Source organism: Solea solea, chromosome 1 (assembly GCF_958295425.1).
Source record: "Solea solea chromosome 1, fSolSol10.1, whole genome shotgun sequence".
NCBI lineage: Eukaryota > Metazoa > Chordata > Actinopteri > Pleuronectiformes > Soleidae > Solea > Solea solea.
The window spans coordinates 44,050,680-44,078,040 of NC_081134.1; the positions used below are offsets into that span (position 1 = coordinate 44,050,680).

The 27,361-nt window shown below is 38.7% G+C and overlaps 1 protein-coding gene across 4 annotated transcripts in view; it reads left to right on the forward strand.

Moving 5' to 3' along the window:
- The window catches only part of LOC131462458 (partitioning defective 3 homolog), a 325,725-nt gene that overhangs the window by 110,241 nt on the left and 188,123 nt on the right, over positions 1-27,361 (forward strand). For all 4 annotated transcript variants that reach the window (XM_058633698.1, XM_058633714.1, XM_058633708.1 and 1 more), the window contains 2 exons: positions 15,966-16,147; positions 19,217-19,354. In XM_058633698.1, coding sequence (XP_058489681.1) covers positions 15,966-16,147; positions 19,217-19,354 — 320 coding nt within the window. The remainder of the gene's footprint in view (positions 1-15,965; positions 16,148-19,216; positions 19,355-27,361) is intronic.

The window sequence follows — 27,361 nt, forward strand, 5'->3', positions numbered from 1 at the left end:
TTTATTTCAGGCGCTGGGAATATTAGTCATAAAAACACTCATACTGTCATAATATCATACTGGGCTTATTATAGCTAATTATTGCAACCACTGGCACTGTTAAATGGTGAAGACAGTGTTTTGGTAATGAAGTGTGAAGTGCTTGGAGTGGTCAAAGTCTCCACTCAGCACTATTGGGAATGTGCTAAGCTTACTATTCCTATTATTACGTGTGCCAGGATCCCAATAAAGCGCTAGCTAGACAACTTAATCATGTGGAGTCTGTGCGGGTGCATGTGTGCGTGTGTGTGTGTGTATATGTGTGTGTTTGAGTTTGTTTGCTTTATTATTTCCTGAGTGGAACTGAGAGCAGTTTTGCAGGTCACTTGTGTCTCACTTAAAGCAACACAGGAGCACCGAGGTCTTGATTGAGAAATACAATCATTTACACGCTCTGACATCCACACATAAATCAAAATGTGATCTTTTTTCTTAACCCCAAGATGAGGAGCATGGGAAGCCAGCCAAAGTTTGTTTACACTGACTCTGGTGTCATCTTAGTTCCACAGACGGTCAGCAGAAGGACATGTGCCAAAATTATGTGTCTGCCTGTCACAATCTAAAATATGGCACCTTTATCCACTGACTACACACTTGACTCTCAATTTGTATCCACAATTTAAACACTATTACATTTATGTTATGTGGCATTGCTTAAACCCCAGGAATGACACTTTCTATATACAGGAAGTGTTAGCGGGAAATGTGATTGGAGAGGTGATGTGTCGTTGACCTTTCTTTGTCTTGTATTTCAAAAAAGAGCCAAAGAAAGAATCTTGCTTTTGAACGCTAAACCAAATATACTCTTTCCAAGCTGCAAATAGAGCCTTCAAATAAAAGAAAAACAAGGTAATGATAATTTAATTTCCTAAAGCAGATCCAGTCTGTTTGCCTCTTGAATGATTAATTAACCAAGCAATTTACTCTCTTCCTGTCTGAAATGCCAAGAGTAGTAAAGGAGTTGCTCATTTGCTGCAGGTCTCTCCAAGGTAAATTAAACATAAAGAGAATCATTTAACTTGTAGTTATTATTCTGGTCTTACATTGTTATTACTTTATAGCTCATACGTATGCTTTTTGGTCTCATCTCAAAGAGATCTGTCAAATAAAATTCAGTCCACAAATATTTCAGTTTAATTTTTAAGTTTAAGAGTTACACTAAATTTGCCTCTTATTTTTCTCCTTTTTGTGTCTCTCATTAGTATTTAAAAAAAAAAAAACTCTGTGGTTCATTTACATTGTGTATGACTTGTTAAAAGAGGGTCACAATTTGCCAAGGGCAGTGCCTTGCGATTTGGCACAATAAATCCTCAAAAGATTAAATGGTGTTTAGCATCTCTTTGTCTCAGGGCTTTTCCTCTCTGTGGACCTGCAGCCCCTCAGCTCCTCCACCCACATCATTAGTCCCTTTGAAAAAAGCCCTGCCCCCCCGTCCCCCCACCCCTTTTACTCAATCTGTTTCATTGTCTTCTACAGGGGAGGTCAACCTGTGAAGTTTGTCTGCCATAGCAGCACATGTGAGGGAAGCATATGAGGCATGTGCAGTCACTTCCCAGATGCCCTATGTATGTTACACTTCTAATTCACTCAGACAAACAATTATCCATAGTGCACACATCTTGGAGGAGCCACATTTTCCTTTAATGTTCTAATATGTGGAGTATTGGCACTGACCTAAATATAGGTCATTGGCACACATGGGTGAAGAAGGCAGGTTACAGCTGAGGCAGTCATTGGTGAAATGTTGCATATAAATTCAAAATGATAGTATGTAGTATCTTTAAATTAGTTGCCACATTATGCACCAATTTGTTCTTCTCACAGTATATATCATGTTTGTTTACCATCTTTAAAGATTGGGTCCTCATAAAGAAAGGTTGGGAAACACTAAACTATTGCAAGCTTTGTGTTTCAGAAATACATAGAAGCACATGCAGCAAAGAGTATATGGTAGAACATTCGAACATGCTGCTAAAAAGTGTTCTTCATAAAAAAGTAGTGTGTCTGCTATCCATCTTTGATATGACACTTCCCAAAATAAGTAAAGAGAAGCTATTAACAATATGGGATATGCTTCAAGAATCTCATTAAAACAAGTTGATTTACTCTGGAAACACTTGAAGTGACAAAGTACAAACAGGATTTTTGTACGATACTCAAACACAGAGGGATTCTCACCAATAACCCATTCCCACTGGTAAAAAAAACACATTTTGGGTTTTTAAACAGTGGTAATGGGTTTAATAGGCATTCACTACTGGCAATGCACATGGGTTTTAATTGGCTTTTTGGCTCTGATCTGAATCAGTGGAAGCATCAAATTTGGGTGAACATACTAAATGCTTTTTTTGTTAGCTCTTTCTTTCTGTTACAGTGCTCCGACACACATAGCCCTCAAAATGTCCTTTTTGAAACTTCCTTCATCGTCATCTTGATGATTGATTTAAAAATCAGGTAAAAATGGTAAAATATGTAAAATGATATAACCATCATAACATTATCAGTTAAGGGTATGGACTTATTTTGTTTTGTTTCTGTTTTCCATTGTTTTCCATGCTAATTCACACACAGGTGAAGTGGTGTAGAAAAAAACAAAAAAACATGCTGTCAATGGCAATAGTGTTTTAGCAGGTTCACCCAGGTTTAAAACTTCCAGATATACAGAGTGACAGAGTGACCCATATTGCATTTAAAACCCATGAGTTTCGGGAGTAAGACGGTACAATAAATGTGTCTGAACGTTTCATGAATAACGATGTTGTCTTGCTCATGAGGAATATTTCCCCATGGCCACAGCTACAGTGAGTGTGTCATTCCTTTTCTGCCCCCTCCTGTTTTTCATCACATCCTCAAAGATACAATCCACCCCAAAGTGCTGTGGAAATCTACCACATTATCATCTTCCCACAAACATGATTATTTTCAAAGTACTTACTTTTGGCTCGCAGTCGCAGCTTTGATGAAAGGAAAACATTTACACATACATACCCTACCCCCCCCCCCCCCATGGAAAGGTTTTTGCAGCTATTTGAACATTACGAGCAAATTAATTTTACAATGTTCAGTGACTGTCCAGAAGGCTTCATTTGGCATCCTTAGCAAATATATGTTTGGACATTATCAGAAGTATCCTCTTACCCTTTGGCATTGATTTGATCAGTTCATTTATTATTAATATGTGGTTAGATGCCTTCATGTTCCCTTAAGGAATCACTGAGTGAAAACATGACTCTGGTAAATATGTTGTGTGGGAAGTCCCTCTTGCATTTTTGCTTATCAAATTTGGATTTTTGCTTTGCATTACAGCGTCATTTCACAGTAATGATACTTTACTGACACCCATAGGAAAAGTCTCTTGCCGGTTAGGTCTATCATGTCTTATTTTTGCAAAGCAGATGCGTGTGTGATTGAATTCCTGCCCACTTCCTAACGCCTGCAGGCCTCACTTGTCTTTGTCATGTGGAACGTTGTAAAGTGGCTGGAATCAATCCCACAAATAGGGAACTTAAAGCATCTCCGGTATACATTTCAGACATGAAAATAGGGTTTGGGACACAGCTCAGTGGTTGAATATCTGACTGCAGATTAAATTATCCGCATTTCAAATTATACCATGATGCTTCAAATAGATACTAAGTTGAAGCTGTTCTGTGACATCTCGCTGAGTAGTCCATGCTTTACAAATCTCTTGCATTTAAGATACAGTGTGTGAAATGTGTGTTGATATGTTGCAGAAAAATATCCGTCACTTCACCTTTCCCTTACAAGTGTGTTGGATTATGTTAATGTCGCCTTCAGGTAGCAACAGAACTCAAAAGATGATTGGTTTGTCCATTGTGAGCTATTGTAAAAACATGGTGGTCCAAATGTTTTTATATTAACATTAAAGGCTCATTTGGGGGCCATGAAAAACAAGATGACATACAATTATGTGATTGAACACATACAAATAATTTCAGCTGCATTTTACACACATTTAACTTCCCTAAAACCTAACCTAGATTTATTTTTTTTGTTCTTTGAACCTCAATCCTACAATCTCCTCCAATTCATCCATAAATGTAAGAAGCCTCAGTGTCTTCTTCTTTTTCAGTGCTTTGTGTTTCCAGTTAGTGTTTTCTTTGCAGCAACATTTGAAATAGTGTTATGGTTAGTTTGTTGCATTGTATTGTATGTACTGATATTTACATTTTTCAATCTTTTTTCAATCAATTTGCCTCAACTTTTAGTTTAGACTTATCACACCCTCAGGAGTGCAATCTAAAAAGTCAAACTAAAACTTCCATCTTAGCATAGCAGCAATTATTAGCATACACTTGTAAAAATTGGATTGGATGGTGTCCAGACATCTAAATTCATGCTTTTCAGCCCATCATCAGAGCTTCAGTACTTGAGGTGCAGTTGCAATTTATGACAAGTTGCTTGCATGTTTCATCACTCTCCACACCACACTTTTAGGTCAAGTTGTGACATTACTTTGAGCGACTGACCCTCTGGAACTTTTGAATTTGAAGTTTGACTTGCTCCATCTACAAATACAAGGAACTCTGTTATCTTAAGCATTGTAGGCATTGAAATAACATCACCCCTCTGTTCTTGTTTACAAGGTAATCCCTTTTTGTTCCATAGCATCCAGTTTAATTTGTGTGAAATCTAATCTGTGGTGTATGTTGGCACCATGGAGTCACTGCTGTAAGGATTTATTGATGTTTAAGTGCAACACATAGCACTTTTGACCTTTCAGTCTCACCGTGACTCTCATATAATTACCATCCAGTCACCACTTCCTCCCACCTCTGGTGTTATTTTGTTAGATTTTGTCATTATCAGTAAAATCAATGAAACTAAAGAAGCCTTCCTGGTCCCTCTGCCACTCTGTTTCGCAATTACACAGTTTTGTTAGTCCTCGCGGGGAAAACACCAAAAAGTCCTCATGTAGTTTTATAATACTTTGTGACCAATTAGTATGATGCAAAACAGAGAATGGTTGTTATATATATAACTTTTTTGAAACATTCAAGGTTTTTCCCATAGTGTCTTTAGCAGGGTTGAATATGTGAGCTCTTTGCCTTCTGCTCTGCTTTATAAAAAGAGCATCTCTTTGATATTGGACGTTTTGCATGTAAGTTACTCTGCGTGCATCTCAGCAGAAATACATTTCCGTGTGAGCTATTTTAGCTGATTATCATATATACTCAGAGGCAGATCCCAGCGGGCAGCTTTTAACCAGAAATGTCTCAGTTCATTCAACAACACATTTAAGCTTGGCCTCACACCATTGCCCATATCACTCCTCCGGCAGCACTCCTCTCATCTCACACACCAAATACATTTCTGTTTTACCCCAATAAATCATCAGAGGATCCAGAAAAAGTTGGGGAGTCTGGAGCAATTTTTTGGCATTTGTCATCTTCTCTAAAACGAGCAGCTGGTGTGAGGATGTTGTTTTTCTTACAGCTGAAATGTTTGTGATATGGATTTTGTATACGTACAGTCTGGCAACTGCAAATGTTATGAGCTTCACGCTGTAGTCTGAAACGGGACTTCATTCTCGACTGTGACAATTAAATCTGTTGAAGTGTGAAGTTGTTAGGAGAAATAAAACACGATTGCTTTGTTACATAAAGTTGATCTTGAAGTCGGAAGACACAGTTAGGCACAGTGGAAATGTGATGTAAATATAATGTTTATGAGACTTATAGCTGTTGTGATGGTGTCTCAAAATGGCTTATATTTAATATTTGCATGGTATACAGCCAAACCTGTAATGCATGTATCCAAACATTCTGCTACACTGACAGTTTTTGATGATCGATACCATAAAATGCTTGATTCATGCTTAAAATGAAGATGTGTTAGTCCTACATGCCTGTAGTATAGTTTTTTACTTAGTTTGTTGTCATATCTCTCACATTGATCTCACCACTAAAACAATTAACATGTTACATTTCCTATAATCATGTCATTTTGTCCTATAATTTTCTTTCCTTCATTCTGTCAAAAAATAATAGCGTTCCTATTACAATGCAGTGATTACAATGAATATTTAAGGCAGTGGAAATTACTTATTGAATTGTTTGATCGCAAATGAAAGAAAATCTAAATGAGCTGTTGTTAAACTTGGAGCATTGACAACCAAGTGATTACCAGTTGGGGTTGCTTTTGCTTGTTTTTCATGGTCAGAGCTTGACCCACACTGTAGTTACACAGTGAATGTTGCTTTACCTTTACTAGTAACTTACAGCACTGTGTGATAACTAACAAATCGTGGCATCATCAGCATTTAGATGAGTTCCTTATGAATCTCATTTTCACTGTGCAATTTTGTCTGCCACTGGGCACAAAAACACCAAATGGCTCAAAGGCAGTATTCCTTTTTGACTCCAGAATGAGACATGAGGATAACACTTATTTTTTTCTTTAATAGATATCAGTAGCTCTCCATGGGCAGAGGAAAAGTGGCTCATGATGATAGAACAACAATCCAATATCAGTGCAATCTCCACCTTGCAACATTTTGTAGCTACTAATTTGTTTTCATGTTATCTTCAGAAAATGAATTACTTATTTTACTGTCAAATTCAAAATGCATTTACACTTAAATGGGAAACTTCAGCACATAGGAAGCCATATTAATGAAATAGCTTGAGCTGATCTTTTAAACACAAGGAGGCAACATTCATTGCAATGTTTTTACCCCCCTGGCACACCTTACTCAGACGTTGGTAATCTCTTAGGTTTAGATTGGAATAATTCTTTATTTAACTCAGCAGTAACAGCTTTCTGATGTTTTCTCAAATTTCAAATGTGTTAGAGCGACTAAACTGAATCGTGAAACACAACAAGCCTTTTGTTAGCGTTGGCCTTGGCCTCTGGCTCCTACAACTCCTGGCTCATGATATTTTCAGAGCAGTGTTTTTAATCATGACCGGCGTGGCCACATATCAGGCTGAGTGAGATTTATGACCCCCTTTTTTTCCTCCAGGAACCTGCACCAGTGGACAGACTATAAGAAACACACAGAATAGTGTTTATGGGGAAGGTGCTACTTTGGACCTGTTTCTGCTCTGACCAACAGTTGTTTGGTTTGCTGATTAGCCACTCTGAGAGGCCTGTGTGTGGATAAGAGTCTCCAGGATTTAAGTCAGACAGAGGGGGCGGTGTTGTAAATGGGACCTCTAATCTAGTTTTTGAGATTATTTTTAACTGCACATTATAATGCAAGGATGAGAACAGAAGGATATGAGTTTTCGTGTTTTTATATATTTAAACATTTGCAAAAACAAAAATAGAACAATTAAACTGGAGCTTTTGAAATTAGATTTGCTTTGTTTTAAACTTCAGTTTGACTGAATATTCTGGTCCACTGGCTGTGTTGCTCTCTGGGGCCCCCTAGTCTGAGCAGATCCTCGACCTAGATGAGTCAGACGTGATTTGAAGAGTGAATGCCGCCTCCCCCCACAATAACCTCACCCTCTGAGATCTTCTTTGAGTTGGGAGTCTGCACACACGCACGCACTTGCAGTGTTATAACGGTGCTTTGCTGAAGGCCTCATCTCCAAGGGCTTGAGGAAGGTTGACATCCTCACTCTACCCAGTAAATAGTCAGTGTTATTTTTTCTGTCAAGCGAAAAGAATCTTTCTCTGTTTCTCTCTATTTCTTGTTCAAAATGAAAACAGGATGGTTCACTCCACAGCCCTGTGGGAAACCAGCTCTCTGTTGTCTTATTGCTTAACTCCCAGAGTATGATAGTTCCAGTCTTTCGATCATCCCCAAAGTCAGGACAAAAAACTACGGGGAGGCCTCCTTTCACTATTATGATCCTCGTCTATGGAACAGCCTCCCTGAAGGCCCAAAGGCAGCAGAGAATATACCAGTATCTTCAAAAGCAAACTTAAGTCTTACCTTTTTATAACCTGGCTTTTAAGTGAACTTGATACATTTATTTGAACTATTTCTTTTTTCATTTATCCATGCTTTCGTTTTAGTCCATTTTACCTCACCAGCATACCCTTTTTACTAACCTTATTAAATAAATATTATACAGTTGCAGTATTACTTGGATATTTATTTATGTGTCTATTTCATTATTTGTTATATTTACATATTTACTTTTCTTTTATTCCTGCCGAGTTCTGGATATTCACCAGTTTTTTAGTCTTCAGTATTTTCCCTTGTAACTGACTGCATAATCCATGTCAGCGTTTCCTCCCGTCCTCACTTTCTTCAATTCCTCATCCCTGTTTTATGGGTAATGCTTGTTTATTTTATGTGTTGGTTGGGATAGTTGATGGCTGGGTTGTTCCTTATTATAATATACTATTGTTTTTTATCCTGTTAAGCACTTTCAGTTGCATTGCTTTCTATGAAAGGTGCTGTATAAATAACAGCTGACTGGTTGATTGATTGATTGATTGATCATCAATGCCCATATTTTGGAACCACACACAAACAGCACATGTGCAAACTGAATTTCTGCCCCACCAGTATTAAGCCCCACTGAAGAAAACATTTAGACAACAGTAGAAGTCAAGGATAGTTATTGTCAGCTCGAATACAACCCTGGGGGTTTCATTTTTGGTTTTCAGGATAAATTTGCTGCATTTGTTCATGCATTAAAATAGTCTTAGTCGTTTTGGTCAGAATCAAAGTGGACATGAAAACTTGATTCATGTTCATCTGCATATGAACATCAAACTCCAACACACAAGCTCCAATTTGCACAAAACCACATGCTCAGAAATAGAAACACATGCACACACAACAGGTAGAGCACTTACCGCTAAATTTGTAGGGCTCTTGTTTTCATAACTTGTGAGTAGTGTGGTGTTATTCCATCCATCCATGGATTCTGTCTCACATAAGGCCACTGTTTATGTTTATGCACAGTTCGTCTCAGCTCTCTGTCTGACAGATTAGAGTTTGCTAATTACTTCACAGAAGCACTCTGAGTGCTGTTCACCTTGTTTAACTTTCACTTGATCAGCATTCTATTTCTGTCTTCTACATTTTTCATCTCTTTCTCCACAGTCCTGGTTCCCACCACTCCAGAACTGTCCCAAAAATGGAACCTCTTTCCCCCCTGCTTGTTTCAGGTCAGGTTATATTTAGTGGAAATCCCCCCTAGTGCACACAAGGGACATGGTTGGTGGTTGGAGAGAGACAGTTAAAATGGCTCTGTGCCATAATTTATTCAGACATTGAATTGGCCCAGGCTTGAAGAATTTAGAGTTGCTCAGAAAAAAAAAAATGCTTTTAGACTTTTCATGAAGCGTGGTCACATTGCATTTATATTTAAATCAGTTTGATGTGAAAGCAAAGGCTCGAGAGTATGCCAGGGCTAGAAGGCCACAAGAGAAAATAACTTATTCACCCACCAGATTGACAACAACTTGGTTGGCTGATATAGTCATATTTGCTTAGCATATGCACACATTTTGTGGTGGCATTAAATTGTTGTGGTGAAGATCGGACCTCAGTTATTCCATTACCTTTTAGCCCACACCTTCCTTGACAGGATTCACCCGTGGAGCCATTATAGGATAGGTTATTATTTGAAATGTTCATTCACTGCATATGGTATGTTGTAATTATGTAAGTGTACTATGACTTTTTCGAAAGCCAATTCTAGTTTTCTAATTAAAAGTTAAATCCCCTCATTGGAAAACAAATTGTCATCGTACTCCTTTTCAAGGTTCAAAAGCAAGTTCTTCTTTTGGTCTCACACCAATCAGTATTTTATTCAGCAGCTCATGTTAAACATTTTCTATAACATAAGTCTTGACAGTTTAAATCCACAAATATAATGTGGTGGTGTTTGTATGTGTTCCCTAAACTTCTCTTGATTTTCCCAGACATATTGACCACCTTATATAAACAGATGTCAGGTGGAGGAATTGTGTGTTTACAGGATTGAATTAGAGTTGAAATTTTGCTTATTGGTTTTTGTAGTGGATTTCTTCTTGTGTAGTTGAGGGTTTTTTCAAAAAATAATGGATCGTTCTGTTGGGTAATGGGAAGAAGCAGAGTCTTTGCTTCTGAGGGACTGACTCTAAATAACACAGATTCATGCGAGACAACATGTTATAGAAATGTAAAGAGATTCATAATTTCTTCTTCATTTCTATGCTAGGGTAACCTTTGAATGTCCAAAGGCCAGTTTAGAGACACTGAAGAAAGAAAGCCAATGATGGGTGGCTTAATGGTCTGGATTTTGAATAGTTACTTCAATGTGGCTATATACATTATAGTCATAATAACAATAAAGGCCCATCCTTAGTGTCTTCTTTTTAGCCAGAAGCTCTATTACCTTGAGTTGGCATCCAGTCAAGACAAAGTGCCACTCCCTTTGCTCCAGGTAAACTAAGGACCTATTTCAGGACCCCATGCTATTTCTATGATTGAAAACTTCCACAGCTCATACATTAGGAGCTCACCCCCATATCTTTGTACACTAAATTGGAAGTTGGTTTGGCTATATTACCAGACCCCACTGTAGGAAAATGCAAGGAAGTGAAGTGGATATACAGTTTGGTGTTGTTAATGGCCAACCTGAGTGATTACTATGTCACTCATGTTTTTCACACTGTACAAACAATTTTGCAACATCCATTTTATAAGTCTTAAGATGGTTGTCATGAGGCAGGTAAATTTGTATAATAAATAAGCCACCTGGCATTAGCTCACAGCTTCAATATAACAGCATCTAAATCAATCAGGGACACTAGAGACTGAGGAAAGAATTGTGCCACTTTACCCATAAAGAATAGCATCTTGTGAGGGGTATATTAGTGTTTTCTAATGTTTTGGTCTGATGCACACTTGAGATCGTGTAAAGTGGAGTTGGCAATTTATAAGTTTCAAACAAAGGCATTCTTTTTAAATAGAGCGACCCTTTCCTCAAACTAGTGGTTAAAAATGTGAATGAAGGCTTGCCCTTGTAAATCTGCAACACGTAAGAGGTATTTGTATGGAAATGGCTAGAGATAAAGTTTTGTGAAACAGATTAATGGATTTTTCTTTGCACAGCCAGAACTAACAATGTCATTTGGATGAGCACATAAACAATTTCATCATCACAATAGTCGCTGGTCCACATTCTTAACAATTAATTTTCTTTTTTTGTAAATGGCTGATAGCAGTACTTTTAGCTTGTGAAGTGGGTACATGATATATAAGTAAGGCCCACTCCACTTTATTTCATCATGCTGTATGTCCAACTGCAAAAAAACCCTCAAAAAACTGTTAAATATTTTAGCTGTGTATGGGGTGTAATGTGGAATAAATCTAAACCAGTCAGAAATATTCTGCAATCTAATCTAATATGAATTAAACGACGTAAAATTGACTTTGCTTCTGTGTGTTTATGGCAAAGCTTTTATCCACAATCATATAAACTAATATAGTTCTCTCCTTCAAACAAGGTAAAGGTGAAAGATAAATAAAGGACAAAGCAATAGAGGTAATAGTCCCCAGAGAACCTGACCTTTCCCTGTAGTGAAGTGTAGTGTGTACATCTATGACCCTGTGCCTTGGCCATAATCCCCCACTACAGGGGCTGGATTAGGGACTCGTCTTATTAGCCTCCACCCTCCCTCCACTCTAAAGGGGTCTTGCTCCCTCTTCAGCCTGGATCGATGGCTGGCTCGGTCTGAAGAGGCAGCTCTGGTTATTAAACGTGGGACCAACCAAACCCTTTGGACTGCCTGGATAATCCCATGACAAATTAAGTAGATGAAAATGGATCAGGGAGAATGGGGAGTGGAGAGAATCTTCATATTGTGACCTTCTAAACAGTAAACACACAAGCAAGCAGACACTTGATAACACCTATTTTATTCATCATATGTTAATCTGTAAGGATTTGAACCCCTGTTGGATCAGCGTTTTATTAAAAATCACTGAATGGGAATTGTGATGTGTAAGCACAGTTCTGATATGCAGACAGGGTCATAGTTGCTCTCTCCCTTCACATACAGTAAATCTTTTATGATTTTCACTAATGCATACCTAATGATGTAAGATTTGCAACCTTAAAGGGAATACATGATCAGAAATTGGAAAACAGAACTGTCTGAGCTAGTCATATAAATTTAACATTGCATGATATCTTCTAAGTTCAGCTACATGCTCTCCCTACTTTATTATTATCTACAGGTATTTACCTGTAGATAATAATGGTATATTTTGTGATAATGTTAGGTAAGTGTGGTTTTAAAAACATATGGAATTAAGAATAAGTACATCTTAGTTTGTTACATCTGGAAACAGTGAAGCAAAATCAAGTCTCCTGTGGTATCCAAAGTTACAGATGAACGTGCAGTTTGAGCTGAGCCAATTGAGAGATTCTGGAAAGTACACAAAAGCTGTCAGTGTAAAACAAGTCTAACTCCTTATATGTAATCATGCACACATGGCCAGTCCAGTCCTTTTTATAAAAACAAAAAAAAACTCACCTTAATGGATTAAGAAAGGCAATATGGAAATTTTTTTAAAACCACCTTTACATTCCCTTTTATTGTTTTGCCTCTCACATAAACCATGTCTGCACAGGTATCACTCACCCTCTGTCTTGCTGTATTACAGTATTAGTCTGTGTGTGTGTCACGTCTAAGGCTGTCATGTAGAATAACACCAGACGTTAATTATCCCCTCTGTCTGAGGTGAACGTCACTAGAGCCCTGAACTGGATGTGAACCAGCCGTTCCTGAGCACAAGCAAAGTCTATTAAATGCCGTTATTGAATCTTCAACCCAATTTAAGAGTGAACACACAACAACTGGCCATCTGGCTTCTAGCTGTGGTTTCTTTACTCGATTCCTTACCTCCTATGAGGAAGTCTAGACAATGGGCAAAAAAAAACGGAGACACATTCGAAACAGAGGGATGCAGTATATATATTAAAAGGTGTTGGTGTGCTGCTGGTGTAGCTTTGTCTGTGTTAGCAGAGATTGGTCAAACTTTATCTGGAGTTTGTACACGAAAACCTTGTTTGAAATTGAAGTTTTACAAGCTCCTTGTTACAGCATGAGAACATGACTTTGAGCAACAATTCCTCTTGAGAAATATATTATAGTGGTACTGACTCAACTCAGAAAAAAAGTACTTTCCAAAGTCTTTATGATCTTGAAACAGAACAATGATGCAAATGGTGTCTGTATTGGAAGCTTTGAAAGAGAGCGATATATTTTAAAACTAGTTGGCAGCAAACAAGAGGGTTTTTACAACATCCACCTTAAATTTAATGGCCAGCAGTACTTGGCAAATATGGTGTATTTGCAAAGGTGATTTACTCACTTACACTATTTTGTGAAATTTTGTGAACCAAGTAGTGAAAGTAATAAAAGAGGCCAGCATCAGTGACTGGAGGGTGTAAGTGTAAGGCTACCTCACACATGCTGTGAATTATTGTTGTTCACTCAGTAAGCCAAAATCTTATAATATTAGGAAACCAACAGAACATGCCCCTGGATTTCCTATACTGACAATCAAGTTTTTTTTTAAAGCTTTCTGCAATAGTGTGATCACAATCAGAATGCAGTTATGGCAAGTAATCAATAAATAAGGTGAGGTAAGGTTTAGTACACTGTTTTAGTTCTTACTGCTAATACAATTGCCAATGGAATGTCAATGGAAACAGATAGTTTTGGCATATGATCGCAGGAAAATAGAGGTGTTGTTGATTACATTATAAATGACTGCATTCCATTTAGGTGAACTAGTTCCAGCATCCTGGTGTTGTGCATGGTTTCTCACTGGTATAGTTTGCTAGAACTTTTAATGGAACCGTACCATGTTGTTTAAATTTACCTGACTGAGGTATCTTCTGTGGCAGATGTGATAAGAGCTTGTCAAATTCTCTGTATTCTTAGAAAGGCCTTCCTTTCTTATCTCATTTGTAATAGTAGAGATAATTCTGCACCACAATTTTTCTGTGGTTGATTCATGTCTCAACATCTGCTGCGGTCGATTTCTCAGTGCAGATGTTGTCCATCAAATTTTCTTCCTCCATCAAGGTCAAGTAAAATATGGATAAGACAGGATTTTCATTCATTTATTTTCTTTACACTTTTCATCTCATTTGGTTGACTAGACTTCCTGCATTTCCACAAAACATTTTGACTGATTTTTTTCTCTGTATGTGTGATAGTATGGCGTGAAAATGTTTTTATATCACCAAAATAACCTTACACCTTAAAAGTAAGTGGGGAAACAAGAGGCCTTGCCAGTGAATTATTAGGTAGAGGGATGAAATATTAGGTGTTTGACTGAAATACTCAAGAGGAAGAGGTAGGAGAAATTTCATGATGTGGATATGTTGGAACAAACACAAGTTGGTTTGGTTTGGTACAATACAGAACGCTTTGGAATAGTTAATCCCTGGGTCAGGCTTGTGTTTCGACTGCGAACAGTGCTTGTAGGTGGGGTGAGATGAGATGCATAGCGTGACGTGGTATCTATGCGATGACAATGAATGATAACACAACAGACAACAATGCTCAGTTTGTGGTTGTTAGTCTCAACAACATGTCAAAGCTTTGCATGAGAATAGACTGTGGGCGTTGAAGAAACACTGATGTTTTTCTGTCACCCAATCAGCTGACTGTTGTGGGTGGAAAAAAATAGAATTGGTAACCAAATTGTTTCACTTGATGGCATTAGATGCTCCTCAAATATATTTGACAAAATATTGAAAGGAAGATTGTTTTTTTTTTTTGACTCAAATCTACAGGCACTGACAAACGTGTTAATCTCATCATTATTTTTGGGATTTAGTCACAAAATGATCCCGTCCACATCCTTAACTACTCTGCAGGTGGTCTTAAGAGACACTTACAGTAGCATTCAGAGCTCCACGGTCTTGTCACAGCATTAAATACGCATGAGTTGTGGCAAAGTGTAAGCCATGATTAAAATCCATCGCTTGCACCACTAAGACATGTCTCTGGTGTATCAGATGGAAGCTTAGCACCGGCATATGCTCGCTACAATGATCCGCCAATGGATGACAGGTGGTTATCCCACTATTTGCATAATTAGGGGTGTAACTTGCAGGCTGCTAGAATGTCATAAACAAATCCATATGGCCTTTTGGGAAAATCAGATAGTTCACACCACAGCTCACACTTGCTGCCTTCCACGTAACAGGCACATGGATTTCTCACTGAATGTTTAAAGTGAGTGTGAAGTAAAGAACAACTTCATTCCGTCTACTTGTTTTGACAGTTCTGATGGAATTTGGGAACTCTATACTCGGTTGTCGTTGTAGATCGGTCAGTGTGGCTGCTGTAACATGGCTCAGTGTTTCCTGTGCAGCGTTCTTTTACATGTTTGATTCCTGGTATAATTTTAGTTCTGAGCCGGACAAGAAACTGTCCAGAACCAGCTTTGTTTGGTAGTCGGGCATATACAAACGACTCATATCTCTGGAGTCAGTCATGCTATACTGTTTGGGCAAATTTGCTGAAATTATGACTATTTTTAGTGTGGTTTGGGAAGAGGCTTACATGATCATTCACACACACACACACACACACACACACACACACAGACACAGACACAGCTGTGTGGAACTAAATCGACAGTATTTCTTTCACTACAGCAGGACTCAAGCCAAGCCTAACCTTCCATAGTTGAGTTGTACTGTGTTTCCGTTTGGGCTCAGTAGACCTTTTATAAAAACAAAAGTCCTCGTAATCACCACTTCTCCTGTCTGAGTTGGACCATCGATAGTTGTGGCCAAAAACAGCAGAAATGTGTAACTGTTGGAAGCCTGAGTGGAAATGTGATCTACTTTGTAAGTGGATGAAGCAGCAAATGGTTTATTGTTACACTAAATCTTTTTTCCTCCTCTCTTTATTTTCTCTCACCCCGCTGCTCTCCACATTTCATCCTTCCTTCCCACTCTCCACTTTCCCCTCCTCAGGTATGCCACTCCACGTCCGTCCCAGCAGCGATCCCTCCCTGGTTGACCTTCCTCCTGGTGAAGTCCCAGTTGGTCCAGAGGAACCATCCAGAAAGAATCCAGCTCGCTGGTCCACGACTGTTGGCTTCCACAAGCACAACCACAAACCAAACGCAAGCATTGGTGGGAGTCTGGAAAGAAAGGTATTATATATGTAAATAGTCAGTATATTAACCTTGAGTTCTGACTGCCATGTAGAGAAAATACTACACTATTGACTTACTATATATCAATTTCATAAGCTGTGAGATCTCCACAAGCATAAAAAAAAATCATCGTTACACTTATTCTTCATTAATCCACTGTCAGGTAATGTATGCTGATTCTTCTGCATTTTGTCTAGAAGCTATTTTTCACAAGGCTGCAGATAAAGTGGATCAGCATCAATTATAATGTCAGAGATAATGTGCTCTGAAATCTAACCTCCAGTCGCCCTCTTTTTTTTTTTCCAACTTTCCAACTTACTTTTCTCTCTCATTTTCTTTTGTACTCTCACGTGTGAAACCTGTGCCGATCTGCTTGCAGATATCCAGCTGTGTCATAGATATAGTCTTTATCTAAACGTTGTTTTTTTCCTGATAACACCCGTCTTTGCCTTCCAAAAAAAAACCAGAAGAGATTGTGAAACACACATAATTCAATTTTCTATGCCTTTTTGAGCATCTGATTATGAATCCTTATAAAAAAAGGCAGGTACAAGCTCCCTGTGGCTTGTAATAAAGACAAATAACTTCTAAAATGGCTGCCCCATGTGATGGTTTCCCGAGAAACAAAGGTTAAAAAGAGAGATGATAGAGTGCTTGGAACGTGACATGGCAACCCTCCATGTGATTAATTTGTCTGAAAGCATGGTCTGATAATCCTATTTAAAGACACTTTCTGTCTTCAGAGCCGTGACATGCTCCGCAGTGGGGGAGGAGAAGAAATTTTGGGGTAAAATGGTCGCTTGACCTGTCGTTTTGTCAGAACAGCTTGTCATTTTTGACCCGTCGTCCCAAGCCAAACTGAGCAAATGTGGGAAATGTCTGTGCCCTCAAAAAGAATAAAACACACAAAATGAGTTCGACCCTCCTGCTCCTGCACATGGCTTCTTCTTTTATGTACACTGTGCAGGATATCGTGTTTTCGTTGTGATTGCGTTGTGGGAGAAGCAGAGACTTAATCATTAAAAACAAACCATTGCATTTATTGATAACAAGAGTGACTGTGATTTAACAGATCACAAGCAAAAAGGATTCCTTTTTTGACTGGTTTATTCAAAAAGATGTCTGACTGTAATGTTCAGGTCTACTTCTTGACTCCTATCTGCTGCAGGTGATCAGTTATCTGAATTTAAATCAATTTCAAGCCAACACCTGGAGGCAGTCATTTTTATTGTGCAATTTCTGACAGAACTATTACACTTTTTTTTCAATAAAAGGTAGTATTAGTCCTCATAATCCTCAATATCTCTTTTTCATATGTCTAACTGTCATATATTCACCACCAGTCGAAGATGAAGTCTATTCTTATACAGTCAGCCACAGATGTTAAATGTCTTCCATTGACTGTGATATATTTATGTCTTGGCACTAACATTGTTCTTACAGTGGCCATACATCAGTGATAAGTGCTGCCAAAAGAGTGTGTGGATATAAGCCATACTCAACCATACACATAGACTCATGGTTGTCTGGGATCATTTTACACCACGGCCATGATCTGCTCTATTTCCCTTTGAGGCTCTATGGATAAATCAAGCTCGGTTCTGCTAAATCTACACAATATAGGTCAGAGTGTGAATCCTCAGTCATCAGCTAGCACTGCAAACTCATCACGTCTCCCAATGAGTTTACAATACCTCATTATCTTGGTTCACCTTGTGTAGCACAGGCAACTGAAGGGATTAGCCAGTGGATATGAGTCTGACTGCTGATTTATTGTTATGTATCTGGATTCTGGGTTTTTTCCACATTTTACGATCTGACGTGTCGTAAAAGTTTGTGGAGAGAAATCCTATTGTTGCACAGTGGGGACCGAGGCTATGATGGCTATCGGGGGCCGTCTCGTTGGAGCCCACATGTCCAGCTGAGTTTTACAGTCTTGTCTGCAGTGTTTCCTCTGGCCACCGTCATGCCACATTCAACTAAACTAAAACACACACACACATGGATTATTACAGCATGCAAAGTTTCTTTTGTTCCTTCTCCCTCAATCTCTCCTTTTTGTGTTATTTTCTAACTTGCTTTTTATTTATGTTCTTCATACTCTCTCTCATTGTGCAGTGGTTTGTTTTCTTTTGTTGTGCGATGTCTCGTTAAAATAAATCCACATTTTCATCTGTTTTAATGCAGTTTCCTAACTGATCAACCCAATCCCCCCCAATCTACTGTATTGCATGCGGCCCAGCACATGTTAGAATGAAAACATGGCCTGCAGCCTCCTCTTCCTTCAAACTCAGCATGTTAGGCTGAGGCACAGTTGCCAGTGAGGTCACAGAATACAGACACAATATAAGACTTAATATCTTTGATAGCAATGTTTTTATTATAGTAATTAAGTTGTAATTATCACAGTATTACATTCAACATTAAATTGCATTTATAATAAGCTTGTTTGGTGTTTTATGGTGGAATATCGTATTATCATTTTTAAAGCCCACCTTACTGAGTAGTTGTTTGATACTCCTGTCCTAAATGTGTCCCTTTATGTTTTTCTGTCTCTGTGAAAATTTTAATTTGCTTTCAAAGTTATGCTAAGCTACCTTAGCCTTCAATCACTGGGAATTTAAAGCCATGGCCATCATGTCTGGAATGTAATCTCGTCTGTGTGTTTTTGTGCTCAGTGCCAATGTCATGTCTGCTCAGGTCTGCTGGTGTTTGACCCCACCTTGGCAAGAGCATTTTGGAAGGTCCTTTTCCTGTAATGAAAGAGCTCAGCTGTGGCGGTCTTTTTTATAAGAGGCCTCTTATTAGCGGCTTAGGCCTAGCTGCAGGGTTGTGGGTGATGAAATGGCGTGAGACTTGAATTAAAAAATCAGTATTTGAGAATGAGCCAAAACAAACTGACCAACATCCACCACAAAATGTCTCTCAGCCAGCAGAGAAAGACAGGACTAATCCACAAAATACTGTTTAAAGAATGTGTTCGTCATTGAAAATGTTTTGTTGATAAAGGGTTTCATTGTTGCATGTAAGCAGGTAATCTCTCCGTCTTATTTTTTTTGTCTGCAGGGCAGAGGAGCCCATGCCTACCGGAGTCTCCCACGGGATGCGAGCGGCTGGACCACTCAGTTCCAGAGAGAGATGACTCGATCGTCCCTGAGTGCTAACCATCCAATGGTCGACCAATGGCTGGACAGACAGGAGCAGGTACAGTTGTGGGCTTAAAACATGAAATAAGGTCATTGTTTATTTTTGTGGTTTAAAGAATTGGATTCACAGGCAGGGATCCAGCAAGCCCGTTACATTCATTCAGTCACAATGGGACACCAGCACAGTCTGCCAGCTTGCATAAAAGATAAAAAGATGATTCTGGTGAGTTCCACATAGTGAATTTTTCAGAGCATTGCAACTGGCTCAGTACTTTTTCCTGGAAGATACCCAAAGTTGAGGTTTGGGATTTGGAAGAAATAAGTTGTATATGTGCATTCCTGTGGAGCGAGCATAGTACAGACTGTATGCCACACTCTGTCAGGCAGTTATTATAATAAGAATACAAAAATAGTTTTACACACTTGGCAGCCATATTGCCATAATAATGTGCTGCTGAGTGTAACATGAGTAGATACAGCCAGACACCTGTATTTGCATTTATCTCTATTTATCTATGTCTATTTGTTTTAAGACCATGATACATTCTGACTGACTGACATCAGACTTATACATCTCAGTAATTCTTTTCTGTTTGCCAGTGTCTTTTTTTTTTTTTTCTTTAATCAAGTATTGTTATTCAGTCTCAGTCATTGCAGGCTCGCCTCCTCACTTTACACCTCCTCTCTGTCTGCACTTTGTGATTGTCTCACTCTGCGACTGGTCCCTCGACCCCGTCAGCTTGTCAGAAGAGAGAAAAAAAATGTTCCCTTAAAAAGTTATTAAAAGTGACAGAAGCTCTCTGCTGGGAGAACAGGGATGACCTTGAGAGGTGTCAGACACACTGAGCTCAATGTGTAGAGAGTTTGCCTTTCAGTTTCTGCCCATCACTGCCTCAGCTACTCATTTTGACCCATGTAGAAGGTGTTGAATTGATCTCTTTTTCATGCCGTGGAGCAAGAAAAGTGCAATGAGAAGATGTGAAATAGGCAGAGCTGCGATAAATGGTTGCAAGAATGCAAGTAGGTTAGTATCTCAGAGTGCAAGTATAAGCATTCATTGAAATTCAAGTTATCATTTCACACATAATCTACACTGGATTATATTTCTCTTGCCACAGTTAGAATGAAAAAAGAGACCATTTTATGTGTTTTGCATGTGTCTTAGATATTAGAATATCCAGTCATGCGTACACAGCAAATCTTTTTATTATCTTATAATCATGAATGGAGAGCTCTCTATATTTACTTTTATTCAAACTCTTATTTGATAATTGCTATAATTGTAAACATAGTTCATTGCACTACCAAAATAACAAACTTCCTAAAACCAAGATTTAGTTTTTAGGTGAGTGCACACATTTAACCCAACATGTGAGATTAGCACCGAGCGGGAGTCATGAGCATCCGTGTACCTGCGGTCTAAGCATTCAAAGGGGGCTATTACCTGAGTCTTTGTAATCTGACACCCGTATGAATAAGATGATGCTCAAAAAAAAACAAGTCCGCTCATTAGAGGTGACACAGTGTCATTTTCAAAGGGGCACATAATTGCCAAGTTGTTCCTTTCTTTCCTTCACTGCCTTTATCTCAGGCTTGATCGCTTGCCTTTCCCTCCCACACATGACAGTTTGATATTTTGCCTTTTCTTTGTCTATTTGATGGACAAGCAGCATAGCAGCACTAACTCATGAGACGGTAAGATAAAAATATGTGGGTTAATTAAAAAGAGCTGAGATCACATTTATGGATGATGAGCAACACATGCACTAACACACGCACACACGCACATGAACAAAATCACACCGACTAACACTTGTTTATCATGGATTTATATATATATTTACATATCTGTTGTACTTCATTGCTCTACTTTATAAGAAACAAGCAACAGGGTTAAAAGGATGGCCCTAAGTTGTACATGTACATTATGGGTGTGTATGTTTTCTTTCCTCTCCTTCAGCCTTAATGTACCTGAAGATTTTAAGCACTCCTTTATTAAATCTCTTTCTGTAATGGATTATATGTGTGGTACTCCACAATGATACCGGGAAGAACAGACTTCCCGGTATCATTTTGTACACTCTTTAAGTGCTTTGTTTCACCATTTATATTTAAGCAGAAACTCCCACCCCCTATCCTTTAAATAACAAAGTTCTAAGGCTGGGTTTGGATGCACAACACTACAGACTGAATCCAGGATTTTGTCATCACCACAGGAACCCAGAGGTGATAAACCCAGAGAGGAATCTGAAAATGTTACTCCAAGAGTGGCCTCCTGTTTTAAAAACAATCTTAATAAAAATCAGGCCAATCAGAAGACACACAAAAAATGTCACTATACGGTTTTTGACCACAAACCTGTTTTGTTCTGAGAATGTGCAGAACTGTATCTACTTGTTGTCACCACTGGTGTATTATGGTAGTTGTGGAATGACATAAAAACATGTATTGTTATCTTATTGAATTAAATAGTACATTGAAGAGATACACGGTTACACTATTAAAACCAAAGATACCACATGATTTTAATAAGAATGACTCAATGAAAGATAACAAAAGTATGTATTTGTTTGATAACAATATAAGCATAGAGAACACTAAACAAAATGTTTTTCAATTTTTCTAAGAATGTAAAAATGTAAAATCAAAATATATTTTTCTATAGAAAATAAGTACTAAGAACGTAATATAACATTATTTTATTTTAAATCCCTGAACTGGCCATAAATGTTTTTGAAAGAACGTAGTCGTAGTCATACTTAATGACAGCCACTAAATGGTCATGTGATACATTAGCAAAGATGATGTAGCCAATAAAAAACAGTCAGGAAGTGAATGCAGATAACTCCATTGTCATTGGTCTCCATGTTTTCCCATTCAAACTAAAATGTGGAAAACAAAACATCTGCATTTCTAAAACTCTAAACTGCCAGTATAGTGTGGATGACACTCAGAGCAGTTGTTAAACAGCAGCCTATCCACTAATTAAATTCCGTAATTTCGTACGCAGTCAGTGTCTCGTATTTGTTTTCCAGCTAATCTGTCAATAAAATCACTCCAGGAGCCTCAGCACCACACATAGGACTCCATTGATTTCCATTCATTCCTACCCCAAACCATAACCAGTTAATGACCAACCATAACCTCGAACTCGCCATAATTCAAATCTTAGCCCTAAACTTAACCAGTTCCTCGTAAATGCAGTTCTGCCTCATTAGGACCAGGTTTTGGTCTCCAACTGAGTCAGTATTTGTGCCAGAAAAGTACAGACACACACACACACTCCCTGCCAACTGTGTCATCAGCCAATGAATGCCAAGGCCTTATGAGTTATTGTTTACATAAACAGCTGACATTAACCAGCCTGTTATGCGTCTGATGAATGCTAATAGGCCCTCCCACTCAGCAGCACACACACACAAACACGCGTTTGGATCTGGCTGAGTGCTTCTGCACATTTTTTTGCAGCCTGATGAACTACTAGAGGGCTTTGTTATGAACAATAGACGAGGATGGACTGACATCAATGCAATGAAATCACAGGATGTGCAATGTCAAACAATAATATTGCACTTCATATTGCAGAAAAAAAAGTACACTTATCTTCTTTCTAGTGCTGTGTGGTGCGAAACTTACCCCAGTCAGAATAGCTTGTGTGTTGGTGGACTGATGTTTGATGAGTATCCTGACACTGACAGGCATAAAGACAAATATCCCAATATTTCTTGCCTGATAGCTTTTAAAAGTCTTTATCAAACAGAAAGGCAAAGAGAAAAGAGATACTAACAAAAAAAAGAAGAAAAGGCTTTGCTGAAGCATTGCAGAGTCTAAAGCATTTATGTAGAGAAACAGCTTTGTTCAGACACTTTTGATCAAGACTCCAGCTGTCAGAGTGCCTCCCTGTGTTTGTTGTCTAAATGAGACACCTTGTCTGGCGAGTTTTAAAGGGAACCCAAAGTGGCGAGGTGCCCGGCAACATCACTGAGCCAACATGTTGAAAGAAGATGAGTCCGTTCAACATCAAACTGAAAGAAGTGAGCGAGGAGCAGAATGAACGCACTCCTTTACTTTCATATTTTCCATATCAAACATTTTGCACCAAACAAACACAGATTTTCATTTGGGACCTGATTTGTCAACAAAATGTTAGTTTTCTCCCTTTTTGTTGTCTCTCTCGTTTTAGTTAGAAGCCAGCAGTTCTTTCTGATTTACTCTTTGAACAGTATACAGTTACTTTTACACAATTGTTGCCTGTTAAATATCGGATATGTTTTTCCTTAATTTGTACGTTTTTTTTTAAATCTTTAAAAGGAATGTCACTTTCTTCAGAATGATCATTTCTTATATTTGTACACACAGTGATAAGGACTTTTACATCTGCATTCAACCCACCCTTATTACACACATATAGTGAACACACAAACCAGGCGCTGGAGCAGCATACATCTGCACCTGTGGAGCAATAGGAGGTTGGGTACTTTGCTCAGGGGTACATGAGCCCTCAGCATGTCCCAGGATTTGAACTGCCAACACTACCAATTCCCTTCCACTTGTCCACAGGCTCTATAATAATTTGCCTCTGTGCAATTATTTGTGTACTGTAGCAGCCCATTTGTCTTTAAGCAGATTATCTGTGCTAAACCAAGGGTTACTGTCTGTAGATTTTCATTCACTGGAGGCTCAACTTGACTTAAAGTATCTAGAAATCTGCAGGTGTAATTAGCGGTGGTAACTTTACATTCTCATTTCAAAATTCAAGTTTTGAAAACATTTTATTTTAATTTATTAAGTCATCAAATGTTGCTTAAGAAAAAGTAGTAATAGTTCTGTTCTCCAACGCAAATGACCCTAGTGGATGTTTGCAGCGGGAGCAGCAGATTTGACCCATAAAATCTGCGACCTCTAGGGGCCTAACGATGACCTCACTAACACTTGTGAATAATTGAGTTGAAAATACCAGTGTCGTTAAAGCCCACACAGTGTGCAGACCCCAGGCCGGCTGTAGGCAATGTTGGAGGAGTTGAACATGGAGAGAAAACACCAATAAATCCCAAACCCTAAATCAGTTTTTCTTCCTTTCTCTCTCTTTCTCTTTTGACCTGTCTCTCTGAATGAGTGAGAAATTGTCCAACCTCACGCCTCATCAATTGTCTTTCTTTCACTGTGTAGTGCTATGTCGTGGCTGCATCTGTACCCATGCATTATGACTAGATCAATCTTTATGGCTTTTTATGTAGTCTCACTTTTTTGCACATAAAACAAATCAGTGAGCAGTAGCGGCGAGCACGCAACTGCACACAAGAGGGAGCATTTTTATTCTGCATGCACACAGAACAGTGTCAGGCACACAGAAGTCACACTTCCTGCTCACGGCTGACTGCAGCAGTCCAGTTCAGTTAGAATAATGTAGCCTGAGCTTCACAATGGCCTCTCCTCACTCAATTAGCCGTCTGTGTTGAACTGCTGCCCAAATGTCACGACCTGTGACAGACGATGAGTGTGGTACCTGCTCTTTTTAAGCCTCATTTGTGCTGGTCACCTGCTCTTTTCACCTCTAAGTGTGTTTGGCTATTTAGCTTTGGGCGATTTAACAAGCATTAGTGATTTGTAGCACTTGTTGATTTGCTCAGTGAAGCGAAAGCTAAATACAAATTTCAACATAAAAACCTTGTTAATATTGGACATTCTAGGCTCTAACTTTTTTTTTTTTTATCCCCGTTGAATATAGAAACAGGTGACAAATTAAAAACCTGAACATTTAGAGTGGATAAATGTAATGAATGCAGATTCCTCCACACAGATGTGCTGCAGGGTACAATTAAGAAGTTAACATCCAAAAATACTCTGCGGAATGGCGATCCAGCCCTAAATTGTAATGTTGAATGACATTTTCCTCAACTATGGCCGTCATCGTCATCGTCATCATCATCTGCATTTGCCATTAAGCTACAGTTATGCCTACCTACATGTCAATCAGGATACTAATGTAAAATTATATGATATGGGTTTTGGTGTGATTGACATCCCAGTGACATGTGGAAACATATGCATGCAATTATAAATTTAGTGCGCCATTCTTTTCAGTCAGGTCTTCTCTCAGTGATTTGTCAAGTGGTAAAATGTAACTAAATGCATTTATTGCCTTTAAAAGCAAAAAGATCAGCAAGTATGCACAGTCTGTCTGGTAGCATCCACTGATTTCTTGCTGCTTATTAAGAACAATGACATCTTAATTTTGGGGATAAGCAAAGAGAAAAAGCTTCGATATTAAAATATATGTGCCATTATTATAACTATTCTCATAATTTCTTGTTAGTCCTTAAATGTTGCACTGTCTGAATTTGATTACTATACCTCACAATATGTTTTAGCCACCAGCTGAGTATCTGATGCATATCTTAACAAACTGCAACACAGATGTAATGTCATTCTTTCTTTAAATTAGTGTGTTTGTGTATTATGTGCAGGTAACACACACACACACACACACGCTGTTGGGAGTGTAATTTGCTTGATTCATTCCACAGCGGGGAAAATAGATTGTCAATGAGCAATTATGAAAACGGCGCAATTTAACATGCCATTATTAACTTAACATCTTTGTTATATGTGGTGATAATCACCTCGTGTGTGCTTGTGTTTTTAATGTGACCTTGTCAGCTCACCAGCCATCCACCATTTTCTGCACAAAAGCTTTTCTCACTTGCTTCTTTTTGTCTATTAGCATTCAGGATGGCTCCACTGTCACCTTCACACTCCCATGCACACACACACACACACACACATAGAGGGAGTGTTGGAGGATAAGTATAATAGAAATAAGTGCTTAACAATTCAAAACAACTTTCACAACTTAATCCCAAGCACATAATAGGACAGACAAATGAAGTTCTTAAGGACAGTGTGTGAAAAGACACTGAGCAGGGGCAAGAGAAGGAGAGAGAGGGCTGTAAATGGTGCTCTTCTTCTCCTCCAAAGTAATAATAGTCTTGCATTTTGTCCCAGAGGAAAGTTTTGTGTCTTGTTGGTGTTTCTTCCCCCTTGAGACTAGATATGTTTGTTTTTGTGGATTTTCTTTTACAAGTTATTGCAAGTTGTTTGAATCATGTCTCTCCTCTTATCGCATTTGAGCAGGAGAGAAGTTACCCAGTATCTGAACCCTGAAAATGTTTTGCGTTGTAGGCTGAGTGCATGTGCATGTAGATTTCTGTGTGATTCAGCTGTTGAAGCTGCAGCGTGTCATTTTTAAATACAAACACCTGTATTGCCAAATGGGTTAACACAAGGCTGATGGAGTATTTCTCAGTATAACAGTTTCATTCCCGCACTGCACACAGAGTCACGCATTTTGCATCACAAGTGAGGAGGCGAGGCTGAAGCAGCGCACAGTGGCATTAGGCTGAAAACACCAAGAGTGTTCACCCATGAAACATTTCAGAAGTGGATTCTATTGGTAAAAATAAACCTTAACATTCATTAAACAGATTCTAATCACAATAATGATTTAGGCCTCTCTGGAACAGGATTGATCAGTATTGAAAATGCGTGCTTCTCCAACAGTTTAAACAACTGCCTGTCTGAGCCAGTCTGCCTGTCTGCACCTCTGCTGCACCTCACAGCTCTAGTGCTGTGTTTCCATCATTCCATTACATCAGGTTTGCGTTTCGACTTAGAACGGCACCTTCACTAACTAGTGTGGCGTCATACTGGCGCGACGACAACAAATGATGATCTTGAACGTGACACAGCGGCCAAAAACACAAGAGACAACAATGGAAGTTATCCAGCAGCTCTTTTCTTCCTGCTTGGTTTGTGGCTGTTTGTCTCAACAAGACATCCAGCTTTATTTGGCAATAGACTGCGGGCATCTGCCTTGGCTTCCATGGGATATTTACACCGATCGCAAGGGAGTGATGTTTTTCTGTAGCCCACTCAGCTAACTGCAGTGGGTGGAGCCAGTCTAATGGTACAGTACCGTTTTGCTCTGGGTGCCAAAGAGTGGAACAGTTGGGTCTGGTTATTAAGGTGCTATTTCTGAAAAAAAAATGTACTGAACTGAACCGTT